Source organism: Salvelinus alpinus, chromosome 7 (assembly GCF_045679555.1).
Source record: "Salvelinus alpinus chromosome 7, SLU_Salpinus.1, whole genome shotgun sequence".
Classification (NCBI taxonomy): Eukaryota; Metazoa; Chordata; class Actinopteri; order Salmoniformes; family Salmonidae; genus Salvelinus; species Salvelinus alpinus.
The window spans coordinates 75,990,365-76,009,924 of record NC_092092.1 but is presented as its reverse complement, the minus strand read 5'-3'; the positions used below and the strand labels follow the sequence as shown (position 1 = coordinate 76,009,924).

General features: G+C 42.6%; 1 protein-coding gene across 1 annotated transcript; it reads right to left on the bottom strand.

Moving 5' to 3' along the window:
* Positions 1-335: 335 nt before the first annotated feature.
* Positions 336-3,159, bottom strand: LOC139581933 (histone-lysine N-methyltransferase PRDM9-like). The gene is made up of 4 exons (XM_071412126.1): positions 2,860-3,159; positions 2,629-2,696; positions 2,135-2,325; positions 336-1,812 (listed from the first exon to the last, which is right to left on the bottom strand). Exons 1-4 carry the CDS (start codon positions 3,157-3,159, stop codon positions 626-628), a joined length of 1,746 nt encoding a protein of 581 aa, XP_071268227.1. The 3' UTR covers positions 336-625.
* Positions 3,160-19,560: the final 16,401 nt, after the last annotated feature.

Sequence of the window (19,560 nt, the reverse complement as noted above, 5' to 3'; positions counted from 1 at the left end):
ACGACTTTTATCAAGATCCAGTTACGCAACTGGTCAGTTCCTTGACCATTCCTGCTCAGTTAATAAGTGTTGGCGGGCTGAAGAGAGGCTTCGAGTACCTGAAGATTATTAAAAACATGGATCATCAAAGTTTAAATGTACTTATGGAATGCAAATCATCATCAACAGGAAGTCAACAGTGAATGATAAGGATGAAGGAGATGAGTGAATCCTCTGGGTGATTTGTTAATATCTGACACTAAATACACAAGATGGACCACTGGAGTGTAAAGAAATACATTTTATTATCACGTAAAAATTGATAAAAATCTTGTCATGTTTATAACTTGGGAAGTATTCATTTCAGTTTTAAAAATACTTTTCTTAATAGTTCATGTTTATATACATACATTTATGTAAGATTTCATTGTTTTCATACTATAAAATATGATTCATTCATTTATGCGTATTCAATTCTATTACAATGACACAGTACTTTGAGAGAATTAAAAAAGTGTTGACAGTTTTATGAATATCATAATTTATATCCAAATAGTTCAACAGTGTCTATACAAAGACGCATCAGTCATGTTTCATGATGAAACATTATACTTCTATTACATCACTGTCCCAATGTCAAGAGAATCTAAAGTTCCACTTCCTTACTCTTTTTACAACACTGGTGTCTCTTTAGATGTCCTGACTGAGTGAAACTCTTCCCACACTGAGAGCAGTGAAACGGCTTCTCTCCTGTGTGAGTGAGCTGGTGTTGTCTGAGACTACCCCCTGCAGTGAAACTCTTCCCACACTGAGAGCAGTGAAATGGCTTCTCTCCTGTGTGAGTGAGCTGGTGTTGTCTGAGATTACCCCCTGCAGTGAAACTCTTCCCACACTGAGAGCAGTGAAACGGCTTCTCTCCTGTGTGAGTGAGCTGGTGTCTTCTGAGATGACCCCCTGTAGTGAAACACTTCCCACACTGAGAGCAGTGGAACGGCTTCTCTCCTGTGTGAATGAGCTGGTGTGTTCTGAGACTACCCCCTGCAGTGAAACTCTTCCCACACTGAGAGCAGTGAAACGGCTTCTCTCCTGTGTGAGTGAGCTGGTGTGTTCTGAGATTACCCCCTGCAGTGAAACTCTTCCCACACTGAGAGCAGTGAAACGGCTTCTCTCCTGTGTGAGTGAGCTGGTGTGTTCTGAGACTACCCCCTCTATTGAAACTCTTCCCACACTGAGAGCAGTGAAACGGCTTCTCTCCTGTGTGAGTGAGCTGGTGTGTTCTGAGACTACCCCCTCTATTGAAACTCTTCCCACACTGAGAGCAGTGAAACGGCTTCTCTCCTGTGTGAGTGAGCTGGTGTGTTCTGAGACTACCCCCTCTATTGAAACTCTTCCCACACTGAGAGCAGTGAAACGGCTTCTCTCCTGTGTGAGTGAGCTGGTGTGTTCTGAGATGACTCCCTGTAGTGAAACACTTCCCACACTGGGAGCAGTGAAACGGCTTCTCTCCTGTGTGAGTGAGCTGGTGTGTTCTGAGACTACCCCCTCTATTGAAACTCTTCCCACACTGAGAGCAGCGGTGTGGTCGTGGCTTGTCTGTCTCCCTCGGTTTCCTGATGGGAGCTGGGTTGGAGGAACTTGAGGTGTTTCCATGGTGCTGTGAGCTGCTGGAGGACATGAGATTATCTGATCTGATCTCTCCACTCCTCAACAGTCTGACATACTCATCATGGTGACATCTCTTTATGTGCTTGTGGAGGAAGATCTGAGAGGTGAAGGAGAACGGACAGCCAGAGCACGAGAAGATCTGGACCTGAGACGACTCAGTGTTCACATCTGAGAGAGATGAAGGAGAGAGAGAAAGAAGAGAAATCAAGATCACAAGGTGCATGATCATTATTGTTCCAGACAACTTGACATGAACAGAGAAAACTCAGGACCAGTATGATAATACACCACAGAAAATATATTTAAAATCAATGATGAGTTTCAATTGAGAAATTAGTAATGAGTAAAAATGAAGTAATAATGAGTAATACTGGGTATTAATGAGTAATAGGAGGTAAATAGAAAATGAATGTAAGAGGAGTGAACAGAGGAGGACAAAGTAAGGGCAAAGAGAGCGGGATGAAGAGAGGAGGAAGAGTGGAGAAATGACCTTTAGCAGAGCTCTTTTTGTCCCAGAGGTAGTCGAAGACAATGCCCAGGTCTCTGGCGTACTCCTCTCCGTACCAAACCAACAGCTCCTCTCCAACAGCTATGGGCTTACAGCAGCGATACAGAATCCCTCCTCTGTACTGGAAGGACACCAGATTCTGTTCTTCTTCACGACGAGCACAGTTCACATACCTGAGAAAGAGAGAGAGACAGCGAGAGAAAGAGAGGGATAGAGAGAGAGAGAGACAGAGAAAGAGCAGTAGGGGGTTAATTATGTACATGAGATTGAGGTTATCAACTATCAAATAGAGTATGAAACAGGTAGGTGCAGTGGTTCCTCGAAATGACGCAATTTACCACAATCTGCCACCATCTACCACAAAGTGTTGCGGCATAAAGCTCAAAACTTTTAATTGAGGAACCACTGTAGGTACAGAGAGAATCAGAAGGAGGAAGAGGACTGTGAGACTTCCTCTGTACTTCAGTGTTGCTCACCTCATCCAGTTGGAGTGAGTGTCTCTCCCAGCATCGATGTAGTCGTCCCAGTGTCTACTCTTGTAGATCTGAGGAAAACAACTATTTATATTTAGTTTTGATCAGGTTGGAAAAAATGTAAGCACAGGCCAATGACACACACACACACACACACACACACACACACACACACACACACACACACACACACACACACACACACACACACACACACACACACACTTCTCTCACCATCCAGGAGTAGCCACTCTCCATGGCTTGGTCTTTGTCTGTGAGCTCTCCTTCATAAGGTCCATAGTGGGCTCCTGCAGGCACAGTGTTTCCTTGGTTGAACACCCCCAGTCCTGCTTCAGGGATGCTTGATGTTCTGATCTCCAGGCCGGACGGCAGGGTGAGTCTGGCCCTGTCAGAGGTTCCTAGAGGGGCAGGGATGTCAGGGATGAAGAGGGGAGGACCATGGACCTCACACTCCTCCATGAAGAAAGACTTGCAGTCCTCACAGTCTGGGAGAGAGAAAGAGAAACAGAACATGTTAAATGTCAGTTATTATGATGATGATGAAGACATGCATTCAAAATTTAAAAAACCAGCGTGGTTGAGCGAAAGAGAGCACACAAAAAACTATACATACCTCAGCTTAAACATCAGCGCCACAGGTAAGCTGTGAACGATCTGAGAGACAAGGCAAGAAGGGCCTTCTACGCCATCAAAAGGAACGTAAAATTTGACATATCAATTAGGATCTGGCTAAAAATACTTGATTCAATTATAGAACCCAATGCCCTTTATGGCTGTGAGGTCTGGGATCCACTCACCAACCAAGAATTCACAAAATGGGACCATCACCAAATTGCAGAATTCTGCAAAAATAAATATACAAAGTAAAACACCATATAATGCAAAGCAGAATTAGGCCGATACCGCTAATTATCGAAATCCAGAAAAGAGCCGTTAAACTCCACAACCACCTACAGAGAAAGCTGGTCCTAGGGCTCTGTTCACAAACACAATTGTATTTTTATTTAACCTTTATTTAACTAGGTAAGTCAGTTAAGAACAAATTCTTACTTACAATGACTACCTACCGGGGAACAGTTAAATGCCTTGTTCTGGGGAAGAACAGATTTTTACCATGTCAGCTCGGGGGATTTGATCCAGCAACCTTTCAGTTACTGGCCCAATGCTCTAACCACGAGGCTATCTGCCACCCCTCAAACAGACCCCACAGAGCCCCAGGACAGCAACATAATTAGACCCAAACAAATCATGAGAAAACAAAAAGATAATTACTAGACACATTGTAAATAATTAACAAAAGAACAGAGCAAACTAGAATGCTATTTGGCCTTAAACAGAGTCAACAGTGGCAGAATACCTGAACACTGTGACTGACTATGTACAGACTCAGTGAGCATTGCCTTGCTATTGAGAAAGCCTACCGTAGGCAAACCTGACTCTCAAGAGAAGACAGGCTATGTGCACACTGCTACAAAATGAGGTGGAAACTGAGCTGCATCACACAAAAATCATGACATTTATGTACATCAACGGAGCATGTTAATTTGAATCATTTATGAACTGTAATATTGGAGCAGTTTATCATCGACACATATTTCCCTCAGATTACACAGACCCACAAAGAATTTGAAAACAAATCCAATTTTGATAAACTCCCATATCTATTGGGTGAAATACCGGTGTGCCATCACAGCAGCAACATCTGTGACCTGTTGCCACAAGAAAAGGTCAACAAGTAAAGAACAAACACCATTGTAAATGCAACCCATATTTATGTTTATTTATTTTCCCTTTGGTACTTTAACTATTTGCTCATTATTACAACACTGTATATAGACATAATATGACATTTGAAATGTCACTATTCCTAGAGAGAGACTCACAGAGGTAGTGATCATCTTTGGGGACCTCCTCCTCTGTGTAAGTGATTCTTGGTCTGTCTCTCAGGTTTCTGCTGCGCTTGTATGTGTTCAGCTCTGCTTTCTGCCTTTCCAGCCACTCTCTCTTAGACAGGCCTGGTACACACAAACACGCTATTTTCTCTGAAGCTAAATGAAACAAATGGGTTTTAAATCACCATCTCAAACTCTAACAGTCTATTGTTGTCTGTCTCTGTTACCTGAGGTTGATGGTTTGGGGTGCAACAAACGAGCCCCTTGCTGTGTGGAACTCCCTGCCTCCCCTCCACTGGTGCTGGGGGTCGCTTCACTCTGACCCTCCTGGAAAGAGACAAGACCACTGGGTCTGTGTCATCATCACCTTTGATTTGAAGCAACATTAATGGAAATATATTGTGTGTTGTGTTACGTGTATGACAGAAACACACACCTTGGCTCCTAGCCCCTCCTGTACTCCACTGTGGGTGTCTGCTGTGCTGCCGTCTCTGAGGAAGGCCACTTCTTCTTCAGTCAGCTCCTCCATTACTGGCTGGGTGGGTTCTGTCCCCATATTACTGGGTCCTGCCTCCTCGCCGCTGGGGGGCTGCTGAGGACCAAAGGAGAGGGGTGGGGGGACAGAGCGTTATATGACAATGATGAACAGACAGAGTTGTCAGCCCTCTTTATCTACAATAGAGCAATTACATACCGAACATGATATACATTTTGAATTCAGGGCTGTAACACAATAAAATGTGGAATAAGTCAAGGGGTATAAATACTTTCTGAAGACACTGTCTAACCACAATTTAATTAATTGGTTCACACTTCACAGCTCCAGTCCTTGAGAGGACTAGTATCTGCTAGCGTAGTTAAGAAGAGAAACAAAAACTCAGAAGATGTATTACATGCACCTGTGCTTTAAAAGACAGTTACCTGTACTGTAAGTGTAGCAGGTGTGGCAGGTTTGTCAGGCTGAAGGACTCCCTGAGATGCTGGTTTCCTGGTTGGGCGTCGGAAGCTCCGGGATGCTGTGGGGAAAGATCAGAGAATTAATATAAGTGCTACCTAGCTACTAACAGACCTCTTCTATTAGGAACGTCAAACGTTCAGCCTGCTGCACAGACCCTAGCCTAGAGCGCCTGGTTAAATTGTCCTTAGGACCATTTTTTATTAATCTCTAAAATGGTTAAACTAATGAGAAATATATGTGATTATATAAAAAAATCTGTGAGTTTGCGTCATTTACTAGCATCCTAACTTAAGATATTTAATTATTTGAATGAATGTATTTTACACTACTTTCCATGAAGTGGACAGTATGTGTTACTACTTTAAACAACCCCATGTTTTAACCACATTGGGGGAAACAACCTCCTTTTCACCTCAGATTGATGATTTCAGTATAAAAGTTTATAGTCAAAATGGCACAGAATGGATCAATTACATTAAATAGATTAATATTTTTGGTTTTGTACTGTTGATTTTGTTATACAGTGCATTCAATAAGTATTCAGACCCCTTTCCTTTTCCCACATTTTGTTATGTTACAGCCTTATTCTAAAATTGATTCAATAAAAAATGTCCACACCAATCTACACAAAATACCCCATAATGACAAAAGCAGGTTTTTAGAAATGTTTGCACATTTATAAAAAATTAAAAACAAATACTTTATTTACATATGTTTTCAGACCCTTTGCTATGAGACTTGAAATTGAGCCACGGTGCATCCTGTTTCCATTGATCATCCTCTGAGATGAGATCCTCTACAACTTGATTAGAGTCCACCTGTGGTAAGTTCAATTGATTGGACATTATTTGGATTGGACATTACCTGTCTATATAAGGTCCCACAGTTGACAGTGCATGTCGGAGCAAAATCCAAGCCATGAGGTCAAAGGAATTGTCCGTAGAGCTCAGAGGCAGGATTGCGTCGAGGCACAGATCTGGGGAAGGGTACCAAAAAAATGTCTGCAGCATTGAAGGTCCCCAAGAACACAGTGGCCTCCATCATTCTTAAATGCAAGAAGTTTGGAACCATCAAGACTCTTCCTAGAGCTGGCCGCCCGGCCAAACTGAGCAATCGGGGGAGAAGGGCCTTGGTCAGAGAGGTGACCAAGAACCAGATGGTCACTCTGACAAAGCTCTAGAGTTCCTCTGTGGAGATGGGAGAAGCTTGCAGAAGGACAACCACCTCTGCAGCACTCCAGGAATCAGGCCTTTATGGTAGAGTGGCCAGACGGAAGCCACTCGATAAATGGCACATGACAGCCCGTTTGGAGTTTTCCTAAAGGACTCTCAGACCATGAGAAACAAGATTATTTGGTGTGATGAAACCAAGATTGAACTCTTTGGCCTGAAGGCCAAGTGTCACATCTGGAGGAAACCTGGCACCATCCCTACAGTGAAGCATGGTGGTGGCAGCATCATGCTGTGGGGATGTTTTTCAGCAGCAGGGACTGGAAGACTAGTCAGAATTGATGGAAAGATGAACGCAGCAAAGTACAGAGAGATCCTTGATGAACACCTGCTCCAGGGCGCTCAGGACCTCAGACTGGTACGAAGGTTCACCTTCCAACAGTACAACGACCCTAAACACACAGCCAAGACAATGCAGGAGTGGCTTAAGAACAAGTCTCTGAATGTCTCTGTAGAGACCTGAAAATAGCTGTGCAGCGACGCTCCCCATCCAACCTGACAGAGCTTGAGAGGATCTACAGAGAAGAATGGGAGAAACTCCCCAAATACAGGTGTACCAGGCTTGTAGTGTCATACCCATGAAGACTTGAGGCTGTAATCGCTGCCAAAGGTGTTTTAACAAAGTACTGAGTAAAGGGTCTGAATACCTATGTAAATGTGATATTACAGTTTTCATTTTTAAAACATTTGCAAAAATGAATAAAAACCTGTTTTTGCTTTGTCATTATGGGTTATTGTGTGCAGATTGATGAGGGGGAAAAAAACATTTTAGAATAAGGCTGTAATGAACAAAATGTGGGAAAAGTTAAGGGGCCTTTCTGAATGCACTGTACACATTATTCCTATATGTCTTCTGAGCTGTGTTAGATTTAACAGGACATACAACCTGATCTCCCCACTCTCCCGCAATTGATTTCAACCTGATAATCGATGAGTGATAAGTAACTTTTTCTGTTTTGGTGATCCCGTATCAAAATGAACATTCCAAAATGTCCTCTAACCAGTGATGTAAAAATATCTCCAGCTTCCATGTGTTTTTTGAGTTGTGGTAGTTTTAACAGGGCATATCCCCCCCAGCTGAATGAGTCCAAAAACGGGCTCTGATTGATTTATTTTGATGATATACCAAACATAACGAAAACTGGTTTGCCCTAGCAGTAACACAGACCACTTCACTTCTTTTAGCATACCTTCCACTCCTTTAGCCCTACCTGATTACTAGTCTAGTGGTATCTGGGTAGGTCCTACCAGTCTACTAGTCTAGTGGTATCTGGGTAGGTCCTACCAGTCTACTAGTCTAGTGGTATCTGGGTAGGTCCTACCAGTCTACTGGTATCTGGGTAGGTCCTACCAGTCTACTGGTCTAGTGGTATCTGGGTAGGTCCTACCAGTCTACTAGTCTAGTGGTATCTGGGTAGGTCCTACCAGTCTACTAGTCTACTGGTATCTGGGTAGGTCCTACCAGTCTACTAGTCTAGTGGTATCTGGGTAGGTCCTACCAGTCTACTAGTCTAGTGGTATCTGGGTAGGTCCTACCAGTCTACTAGTCTAGTGGTATCTGGGTAGGTCCTACCAATCTACTAGTCTAGTGGTATCTGGGTAGGTCCTACCAGTCTACTAGTCTACTGGTATCTGGGTAGGTCCTACCAGTCTACTAGTCTAGTGGTATCTGGGTAGGTTCTACCAGTCTAGTGGTATCTGGGTAGGTACTACCAGTCTACTAGTCTAGTGGTATCTGGGTAGGTCCTACCAGTCTACTAGTCTACTGGTATCTGGGTAGGTTCTACCAGTCTACTAGTCTAGTGGTATCTGGGTAGGTCCTACCAGTCTAGTAGTCTAGTGGTATCTGGGTAGGTCCTACCAGTCTAGTAGTCTAGTGGTATCTGGGTAGGTCCTATCAGTCTACTAGTCTACTGGTATCTGGGTAGGTCCTACCAGTCTACTAGTCTAGTGGTATCTGGGTAGGTTCTACCAGTCTAGTGGTATCTGGGTAGGTACTACCAGTCTACTAGTCTAGTGGTATCTGGGTAGGTCCTACCAGTCTACTAGTCTACTGGTATCTGGGTAGGTTCTACCAGTCTACTAGTCTAGTGGTATCTGGGTAGGTCCTACCAGTCTAGTAGTCTAGTGGTATCTGGGTAGGTCCTACCAGTCTAGTAGTCTAGTGGTATCTGGGTAGGTCCTACCAGTCTACTAGTATCTGGGTAGGTCCTACCAGTCTACTAGTCTAGTGGTATCTGGGTAGGTCCTACCAGTCTACTAGTCTAGTGGTATCTGGGTAGGTCCTACCAGTCTAGTAGTCTAGTGGTATCTGGGTAGGTCCTACCAGTCTACTAGTATCTGGGTAGGTCCTACCAGTCTACTAGTCTAGTGGTATCTGGGTAGGTCCTACCAGTCTAGTGTTATCTGGGTAGGTCCTACCAGTCTAGTGGTATCTGGGTAGGTTCTACCAGTCTACTAGTCTAGTGGTATCTGGGTAGGTCCTACCAGTCTACTAGTATCTGGGTAGGTCCTACCAGTCTACTAGTCTAGTGGTATCTGGGTAGGTCCTACCAGTCTAGTGGTATCTGGGTTGGTCCTACCAGTCTACTAGTATCTGGGTATGTCCTACCAGTCTACTAATCTACTGGTATCTGGGTAGGTCCTACCAGTCTACTAGATTAATGAAATCTGGGTAGGTCCTACCAGTCTAGTGGTATCTGGGTAGGTCCTACCAGTCTACTAGTCTAGTGGTATCTGGGTTGGTCCTACCAGTCTACTAGTATCTGGGTAGGTCCTACCATTCTACTAGTCTAGTGATATCTGGGTAGATCCTACCAGTCTACTAGTCTAGTGGTATCACTAGTCTAGTGGTATCTGGGTAGGTCCTACCAGTCTACTAGTCCAGTGGTATCTGGGTAGGTCCTACCAGTCTAGTAGTATCTGGGTAGGTCCTACCAGTCTAGTGGTATCTGGGTAAGTCCTACCAGTCTACTAGTCTAGTGGTATCTGGGTAGGTCCTACCAGTCTATTAGTCTAGTGGTATCTGGGTAGGTCCTACCAGTCTACTAGTCTAGTGGTATCTGGGTAGGTCCTACCAGTCTAGTGGTATCTGGGTTGGTCCTACCAGTCTACTAGTATCTGGGTATGTCCTACCAGTCTACTAATCTACTGGTATCTGGGTAGGTCCTACCAGTCTACTAGTCTAATGAAATCTGGGTAGGTCCTACCAGTCTAGTGGTATCTGGGTAGGTCCTACCAGTCTACTAGTCTAGTGGTATCTGGGTTGGTCCTACCAGTCTACTAGTATCTGGGTAGGTCCTACCATTCTACTAGTCTAGTGGTATCTGGGTAGGTCCTACCAGTCTACTGGTCTTGTGGTATCTGGGTAGGTCCTACCAGTCTACTGGTCTTGTGGTATCTGGGTAGGTCCTATCTACTATTCATACTGAGTAGAGCCATCCTGAGTTAGGTTCCTGTTTCGCTCTTGATATTCAATAAGCATCATAGACTGGTACTGACAGGCCTCTCTTAGCACTCCCTTTCTACTAACATGATACGTCTCCTTGTTTATTACTACTGCTCTACCTGGTGGGCATCTCTCCAGTCGAGGGGTCCACTCATCCTCCTCTGAGTCGCTGGGTGCAAAAAGCGGAGCAGTGTTCAACAATTTAGGTCTGCCTCTCCTCATAAACGCAGGTACTGGGGAGTTCAGCCCTGAGGGACACATTAGCACACACAGTAGAGACACTGATCAATACAACACACAGTAGAGAGTGGTGTAGAGCAGTTTCGCGGGGACCAGCAAGGTCTGAGCAGAAATTTGACGTTTTACAGTGAATTTCCTGCAATTCTAAAAAAAACAAATGCCAGGGCTTTATTGTGTTCATATGCTATATGGGGAGGGGGAGGTAACCTCCAGGGTATTTTGGAGGGATGGGGCCCTAAGAGAAACCACACCTTGCGGGAGCTGCTGGTTGGGTATGTGGTATGCCAGTGAGTAGAGACATGGCTCAATACAACACAAAGGCAGAGAGACTCCTCTATGACAGGAGTAAAAAAAAAACTAAAGTAATACTGATAAATCTAAAATGTCCTTTTGTCCCTGTTAAAATCTAGGACACTTACCTATAGTAAGCATAGCCAGGTGGTTCCTCTTCAAGTTTCTGTACCGCACTTTCTCACATTTCACTAGATGGGTCCATTCCATCTTTGAGAAATAGGTCTTCAAATCATGGAAATCATCCTAGTGGGAGTCCACAGGTGTATGAAGTTGGCCCAGGTATAAATGCCACAAGCAGTAATCACCTGAACATCTCAGATAGCCACATAGCTAGATAGATGGCTAAATGTTATCGTAACGTCAAGTTACCTGTCCATCATCACTATCTTTGATTATGTTAGTTAGTTAACTTACCGTTAGCTGATAGGATAGCTAGGCATTTTTCAACTCACCTCATCCGAAGAACTCATCCTTACTTGCTGTTGTCGTCCCTTAAGTCCTTTGACCCTGAACTTGTAGCTACAGTACACTTATTGCTAGTCAAATTCGAAATATAGGAAAATTGTTAGCAAATATGAATATCAACTGTTAATTTGTCAGCACGTTGCTAATTTAACTATTTTGGTAAACTAGCTAAAGTTAGCGTTACCCTTTTAGCGAGATAGCTACCACTAGCTAGACATGTTTTTCAGTACAGTAACGTTGGAGGAGCTAGCTAATTTAGCACTGGCGAACTTGTTGATAGTAATTTAGATTACCGAGCTAACAAATTATTCCCAATATAACCGATAACATAGCAATGTTGTACAATGTTGAGCCTGTTATTCTTGCTAGCTAGCTAAATTACCTGCCTTTTGAAACCGTTGTTTGGGAAAAACTTTAAACTGAGGTAAATTGTGAGAGCAACTGAGCACGCCCAATGGACCGCGAGACAACTTCTGGCGCCAAACATACAACCGCGGGAAAGAAGGTGGAAAATCACTGACTGAACTCTCTCTGCCTAGTGGTGCACGACGCCGGGATTTCTGGAGTCGACTCCGACTTCTGTGGTTCGATTCATTGGAGTCGATTCTTGTTCGACTCCCAGAACACGCTGAAGCGGATGCACACACACACGCACAACCACCCCAATATTGCAGAGTCCATTAGGAACACTGCATTTACGTTCTAGAGGACAGACATGGGCATGATGCTGACCATTTGCCTATAAAATGCGTATTTTGTTTGAATATAGAAGGTGAAATGTAGGAACTATAATTTTTCAGTGATATTTCTGCTGTGCTCTGCTTTGACGGATCCCATGAGATGATGCTGTGATAAACCTATTATTTGCTATGTTATAGCCCTATTCGGACGGGTATTACTAGAGACGTTGGTTTTGTAATTATTATCCAAACATGTGCGTTATTCCAGATGATTTTCACACAGTATTAGTTTTCCAAACTGCCCCCTGTAATTCTTAATTTGTTGTTATTCAAATCACATTGTATTGGTCACATACACATTTAGCAGATGTTAATATGGGTGTAGCGAAATGCTTGTGTTCCTACCTCCAACAATTGAATTGACTCTTACGGCGGAACCCTGGAGGATTTTATTGTAGGCGTGAATGTTTTCAACATCATGTCTAGACGAGTATAGGCTACACTGATAACTCGTGCTTGGCAGCCAAATGTCTCCCCGTAATATTTAAATTGATGACTTGATGAAGTGTGATCATAGTCATTATTTTAGCGATCCATCCATGGTAGACGTCCTTCCTAATAACAATGCCTCCCATCCTAACGCTAATATGTGTTTGGTCTTCGGTCTGTTTCATGTAGAATAGCTCATCCTACTCATTGATAGCCCCTACTTTAGTGAACTTGAGCGAGACATTGCAGCCAAGATATTGCGAAATACAGCATTGCATATAGCCTACATCTTTTGATTACCGATGCACGGTTCTGACTGTCTGCCTTGTGGCCGAGATGCCGACAAATTCCTGGCTATGCCCCTTCCATCTCTCTCTCTCTCATGCTAGCTCGCTCTTCCTTTGTTGTAAAATGCAAGAGTTTGTGTTCTCTAAATAGACTACAGAAAATAGTTTCCTTCCTAGAGGAATCGAAGCTTGACACCCAGAAATGGGAGTCGAGGAATCTATTATTTTGGAGTCGACTCCCCACCTCTAGTTGCACAACTGTTGCTGTCCATAGCGAAGACAGTCCAGCCAGGATGTCTCTTCATTATCTGATAGAGCTCAATGCTTGACTGTTTCTATGTAGAATTATTAGCTATACCCACAGTGGTCTAAAATAAGTTTCTGAAATGAATGACTATTCAGACATAAATCCATTGCTTTTAGGCTACAGACTACTGGACAGATTTTTATCGCACAGAGACACAGGAGAGGGAAAGGGGATACCTGGTCCGTTGCACAACTGAACTCATTCAACCAAAATGTGTTTATCCCAACTCTGAATCAGAGAGGTGAGAGGACTGCTTTAATGGATGTCATTAGCACACCAGGAGCAGTTGTTAACTGTCTTGCTCAAGGGAAGAACAGCAGATTTTCCCACATTGCCTGGTCAGGGATTTGAACCAGATACCATTTGGTTACTGACCCAACACTCTTAAAACCACTTGGCTACCTGCCGTTCCCAGACAAACACAGGGAGAGATAGAAAGCCGGGTAGGGAAAGCAGAGGGAGAAAAAAAATAGAGCAGCAGCAGGGAGACAGAGAGAGCGGGAGAGAGAGAGCAGTGAGAGAGAGAGCAGTGAGAGAGAGAGGAGAGAGAGCGGTGAGAGAGAGAGAGAGCGAGAGAGAGAGTGGCCTGTACAGGGTGTATCCATCAGGTGCGGCAGTAGGTTGGAAGGCTGGATGGATAGCTCTTGTCTTCACTCCCACAGCGCTCACCTACCACACACACACACACACACAGGCACAAAAACATACAAAATGAAGGATAGAGAGAAAGGGAGAGAGCGAGGAGAATCAAAGAGAGAGAAAGTGATGAGAAGTTGGTGTAAGAGCCCAGCCCTGTAGGCAAAAAGGCAATATCCGTCACCATGGCATTAATTATAGTCTGTATTCATTAGAGTGTCCCCCGGGGGCCGGGTTATTATACAGGCCCCAATTAGGCTTGCGGTGAGCTAATGACGCCGGAGCCTCAGCCTGGGTTGGACAGCGGGCGATGGGAGGAATACGGAAGTATACAGGGATGAAATGCCTTCATCAGCCCTTTTCTTACCTATGCATAGTCACTTCGCCCCCACCTACATGTACAGATTACCTAAACTAGCCTGTACCCCTGCACACTCGGTACTGATGCCCCCTGTATAAAGCCTCCACACAATGACTCGGTACTGGTGCCCCCTGTATAAAGCCTCCACACTGACTCGGTACCGGTGCCCCCTGTATAAAGCCTCCACACTGACTCGGTACCGGTGCCCCCTGTATAAAGCCTCCACACTGACTTGGTACCGGTGCCCCCTGTATATAGCCTCCACACTGACTCGGTACCGTTGCCCCCTGTATAAAGCCTCGTTATTCTTATTCTTATTGTGTTACTCTTCTTCTTGAACTGCACTGTTGGTTAAGGGCTTGTAAATTAACATGTCACGGTAAAGTCTACACTTTGTGTATTCGGTGCATGTGACAAATAAAATTAGATTTGATTGGGGGCCGTGTAATCTGGTGCTCTGATGTGAATTGGGGCTGTGTAATCTGGTACTGTGATGTGAATTTGGACCGTGTAATCTGGTACTGTGATGTGAATTGAGGCTGTGTAAACTGGTACTGTGATGTGAATTGGGGCCGTGTAATCTGGTACTGTGATGTGAATTGAGGCTGTGTAATCTGGTGCTGTGATGTGAATAGGGGCAGTGTAATCTGATGATCTATCAATCTTTGCTAGGTAAAGCTCTTTGCTAGGCCTTATCTCAGCTCACTGATCACCATAGCAACACCCACCCGTAGCACTCGCTCAAACAGGTATATTTCACTGGTCATCCCCAAAACCAACACCTCCTTTGCCCGCCTTTCCTTCCAGTTCTCTGCTGCCAATAACTGGAACGAATTGCAAAAATCACTGAAGTTGGAGACTTATATCTCCCTCACTAACTTCAAGCATTGGCTGTCAGAGCAGCTTACTGATCGCTGCAGCTGTACACAGCCCATCTGTAAATAGCCCATCCAACCTAATACCTACCTCATCCCCATATTTGTTTTCTCAATTAAACCCAGTCTCCATTCATTACACTGAAACTTTAGAAACATCTGTCATTGACTAAAGTCCATAAGAGTCCTCAGAAAAGTTACAGTCCCTTGAAGGACAATGATGACATCATCTTTACGGTGCCAACAGGCAATAATAATGAAGGAGAGTGAGACCCAGTATAACAGATGTCCAACGAAGACAAGAAGACTGGGCTCGGCACCAGTGTAACGCTGCAACCTGGTCTCAGAGCATTTCGTATTATTCTGTATGTAAATCCGCAATACTCCATTTAGTATGATATGTTACATTTCGTATGGTACGTATTAATTTGTGGATGTCGATCTTCCATTTCGTATGATATTTTATGAATTAAAATTAGTATGATATGTTAGGTGTGGCAGTAGGTTGGAAAGCTGGATGGATGGATCTGTGCAGGCTCCCTGAGGGGCAGAGGAGGTCTTCAGTCCCACTGACACAGCACTTACCTACCGCATTCACACACAGACACAAAAAGTACAAAAGTATCCAATTGTCATACTTGAGTAAGAATACCTTAATAGAAAATTACTCAAGTAAAGTGAAAGGCACCCAGTAAAATACTACTTGAGTAAAAGTCTAAAAGTATTTGGTTTAAAACATACTTAAGTATTAAAATTAAAAGTATAAATAGTTTCACATTCTTTATATTAAGCAAACCTGAGTTGGAGTGTGCCAGGGGCACACTCCAACACTCAGACATAATTTGTGTTTAATGAGTCCGCCAGATTAGAGACAGTAGTGATGACCAGGGGTGTTCTCTTGATAAGTGTGTGAATTGAACCATTTTCCTGTCCTGCTAAGCATTTGAAATGTACCAAGTACTTTTGGGTGTCAGAGAAAATGTATGGAGTAACAAGTACATTATTTTCTTTAGGAATATAGTGAAGTAAAGTAAATATAAATTGTAAAGTAAAGTACTATATACAGTGCTTCAAATTATGTTTACCTTAAATTATGCCACTAAATAACCCGATTAGCTCTGGGTGAGTGAATACTGAAAGGCTAGAAAGCATCCATCCAGAACTACAGATTACATTATCCCTGTATAACAGAACTACAGATTACATTATCCCTGTATAACAGAACTACAGATTACATTATCCCTGTATAACAGAACTACAGATTACATTATCCCTGTATAACAGAACTACAGATTACATTATCCCTGTATAACAGAACTACAGATTACATTATCCCTGTATAACAGAACTACAGATTACATTATCCCTGTATAACAGAACTACAGATTACATTATCCCTGTATAACAGAACTACAGATTACATTATCCCTGTATAACAGCCCCCATCAGAACTACAGATGATATTGCACCTGTATATAGCTCATCTGTAAATAGCCCATCCAATCTACCTCATCCCCATGCTGTATTTATTTATTTATCTTGCTCCTTTGCACCCCAGTATCTCTACTTGCACATTCATCTTCTGCACATCCTACCATTCCAGTGTTTAATTGCTATATTGTAATTACTTCGCCACCATGGCCTATTTATTGCCTTACCTCTCTTATCCTACCTCATTTGCACATGCTGTATATATATTTTTCTGCTGTATTATGGATTGTATGATTGTTTATTCCATGTGTAACTCTGTGTTGTTGTTTGTGTCAGGTCGCAGTTGCAAATGAGAACTTGCTCTCAACTGGCCTACCTGGTTAAATAAAGGTGAAATAAAATTACCCCTGTATAACGGACCCACCAGAACTACAGATGATATTACCCCTGTATAACAGAGCTACAGATTACATTATCCCTGTATAACAGAGCTACAGATTACATTATCCCTGTATAACAGAACTACAGATTACATTATCCCTGTATAACAGAACTACAGATTACATTATCCCTGTATAACAGAACTATAGATTTCATTACCCCTGTATAACAGAACTATAGATTACATTATCCCTGTATAACAGAACTATAGATTACATTATCCCTGTATAACAGAACTACAGATTACATTATCCCTGTATAACAGAACTACAGATTACATTATCCCTGTATAACAGAACTATAGATTACATTACCCCTGTATAACAGAACTATAGATTACATTATCCCTGTATAACAGAACTACAGATTACATTATCCCTGTATAACAGCCCCCATCAGAACTATAGATTACATTATCCCTGTATAAGAGAACTATAGATTACATTATCCCTGTATAACAGAACCACAGATGATATTACCCCTGTATAACAGAACTACAGATTACATTATCCCTGTATAACAGAACTACAGATGATATTACACCTGTATAACAGAACTACAGATTACATTATCCCTGTATAACAGCCCCCATCAGAACTATAGATTACATTATCCCTGTATAACAGAACTATAGATTACATTATCCCTGTATAACAGAACTACAGATTACATTATCCCTGTATAACAGAACTATAGATTACATTATCCCTGTATAACAGCCCCCATCAGAACTATAGATTACATTATCCCTGTATAACAGAACTACAGATGATATTACCCCTGTATAACAAAACTACAGATTACATTATCCCTTTATAACAGAACTATAGATTACATTATCCCTGTATAACAGAGCTACAGATTACATTATCCCTGTATAACAGCCCCCATCAGAACTACAGATGATATTACCCCTGTATAACAGAACTATAGATTACATTATCCCTGTATAACAGCCCCCATCAGAACTACAGACGATATTACCCCTGTATAACAGAGCTACAGATTACATTATCCCTGTATAACAGCCCCCATCAGAACTACAGACGATATTACCCCTGTATAACAGAACTACAGACGATATTACCCCTGTATAACAGAACTACAGATGATATTACCCCTGTATAATCAAATCGAATTTGATTACTTTATAATATAAGAGTTACCTTTCCAAAACGGAGATGGATAACTGTTCTGCCTGCGGTTATGGAACCCCTAACTGTTCTGCCTGCGGTTATGGAACCCCTACCTGTTCTGCCTGCGGTTATGGAACCCCTACCTGTTCTGCCTGCGGTTATGGAACCCCTACCTGTTCTGCCTGCGGTTATGGAACCCCTACCTGTTCTGCCTGCGGTTATGGAACCCCTACCTGTTCTGCCTGCAGTTATGGAACCCCTACCTGTTCTGCCTGCGGTTATGGAACCCCTACCTGTTCTGCCTGCGGTTATGGAACCCCTACCTGTTCTGCCTGCGGTTATGGAACCCCTACCTGATTTGATTTGATTTGATAAACCACTTTTCCAATCTTTTTGGCTCTATAACAAAGAACAAACAGTAAAAACATATATGTGATCAATTACAAATCTTGGAATCAGCTATTAAAGATTACCAATCACCACCTTCCGGAGACACCTGAAACCCCACCTCTTTAAGGAATACCTAGGATAGGATAAAGTAATCCTTCTAACCCCCCCCCCCCCCCCCCTTAGAGTTAGATGCACTATTGTAAAGTGGTTGTTCCACTGGACATCATAAGGTGAATGCACCAACTTGTAAGTCGCTCTGGATAAGAGCGTCTGCTAAATGACTTAAATGTAAATGTAAACCCACTGGATTCTCCAATTACATTGAATGAACTATAGGACAAAATACAAAACCTCCAACCCAAAAAGGCATGTGAGGTTGTTGGTATCCTAAATAAAATCTACAGACCACAAATTCCAATTGATATACTTAAACTCTTTAACATCATCCTCAGCTCTGGCATCTTCCTCAACATTTGGAACCAAGGACTGATCACCCCAATCCACAAAAGTGGAGACAAATTTGACCCCAATAACTACAGTGAGATACGCGTCAACAGCAACCTTGGGAAAATCCTCTGAAATATCATTAACAGCAGACTCGTACATTTCCTCAGTGAAAACAATGTACTGAGCAAATGTAAAATTGGCTTCTTCCCAAATTATTGTACAACAGACCACATATTCACCCTGAACACCCTAATTCACAAACAAACAAACCAAAACAAAGGAAAATTCTTCTCATGCTTTGTTGATTTAAAAAAAAAGCTTTTGACTCAATTTGGCATGAGGGTCCGTAGTGTATTTCTGTATTGTTTTAGTGATTCACTATAGTGAAGGCGTAGGCTCAGGTTTTCTGGGTTTCTATGTTTTTGGTTGGATAGGTTTTTCAATTTCCTTTTTTTTGCGTTCTTCATCTAACCATTTGTCATTGTTTTTTATTTTCTTAGGTTGTCTGCTTGAAATGTTTAGATTTGATAGGGAAGCTGAAAGGTCAAATATACTGTTTAGGTTTTCTACTGCCAAGTTTACACCTTCACTATTACAGTGAAATGTTTTGTCCAGGAAGTTGTCTGGAAGGGATTGAATTTGTTGTTGCTTTTTGGTTGGTTTCTATACTATTTTCTCGCAGTCTATAGCATTACAGTTCCTTTGGATTTGATGCCTCGTGATTGAGTATTGCTCTGTTCAAGTAGAGTGTGAATTTGCTGTGATCTGATAGGGGTGTCAGTGGGTTGACTGTGAATGCTCTGAGAGAATTGGGTTGAGGTCAGTGATAAAGTAGTCTACAGTACTACTGCCAAGAGATGAGCTATAGGTGTACCTACCATAAGAGTCCCCTCGAAGCCTACCATTGA

Bases quoted from the DNA above. Each gene is read 5' to 3' on its own strand.
- LOC139581933 (XM_071412126.1), bottom strand. From the start codon at position 3,159: ATGTTCTGTTTCTCTTTCTCTCTCCCAGACTGTGAGGACTGCAAGTCT. The intron at 2,697-2,859 runs GTGAGAGAAGTG...TGTTTTCCTCAG, and splicing joins AGAGTGGCTACTCCTGGATG to ATCTACAAGAGTAGACACTG. The intron at 1,813-2,134 runs GTCATTTCTCCA...CATCTCTCTCAG, and splicing joins CAAAAAGAGCTCTGCTAAAG to ATGTGAACACTGAGTCGTCT.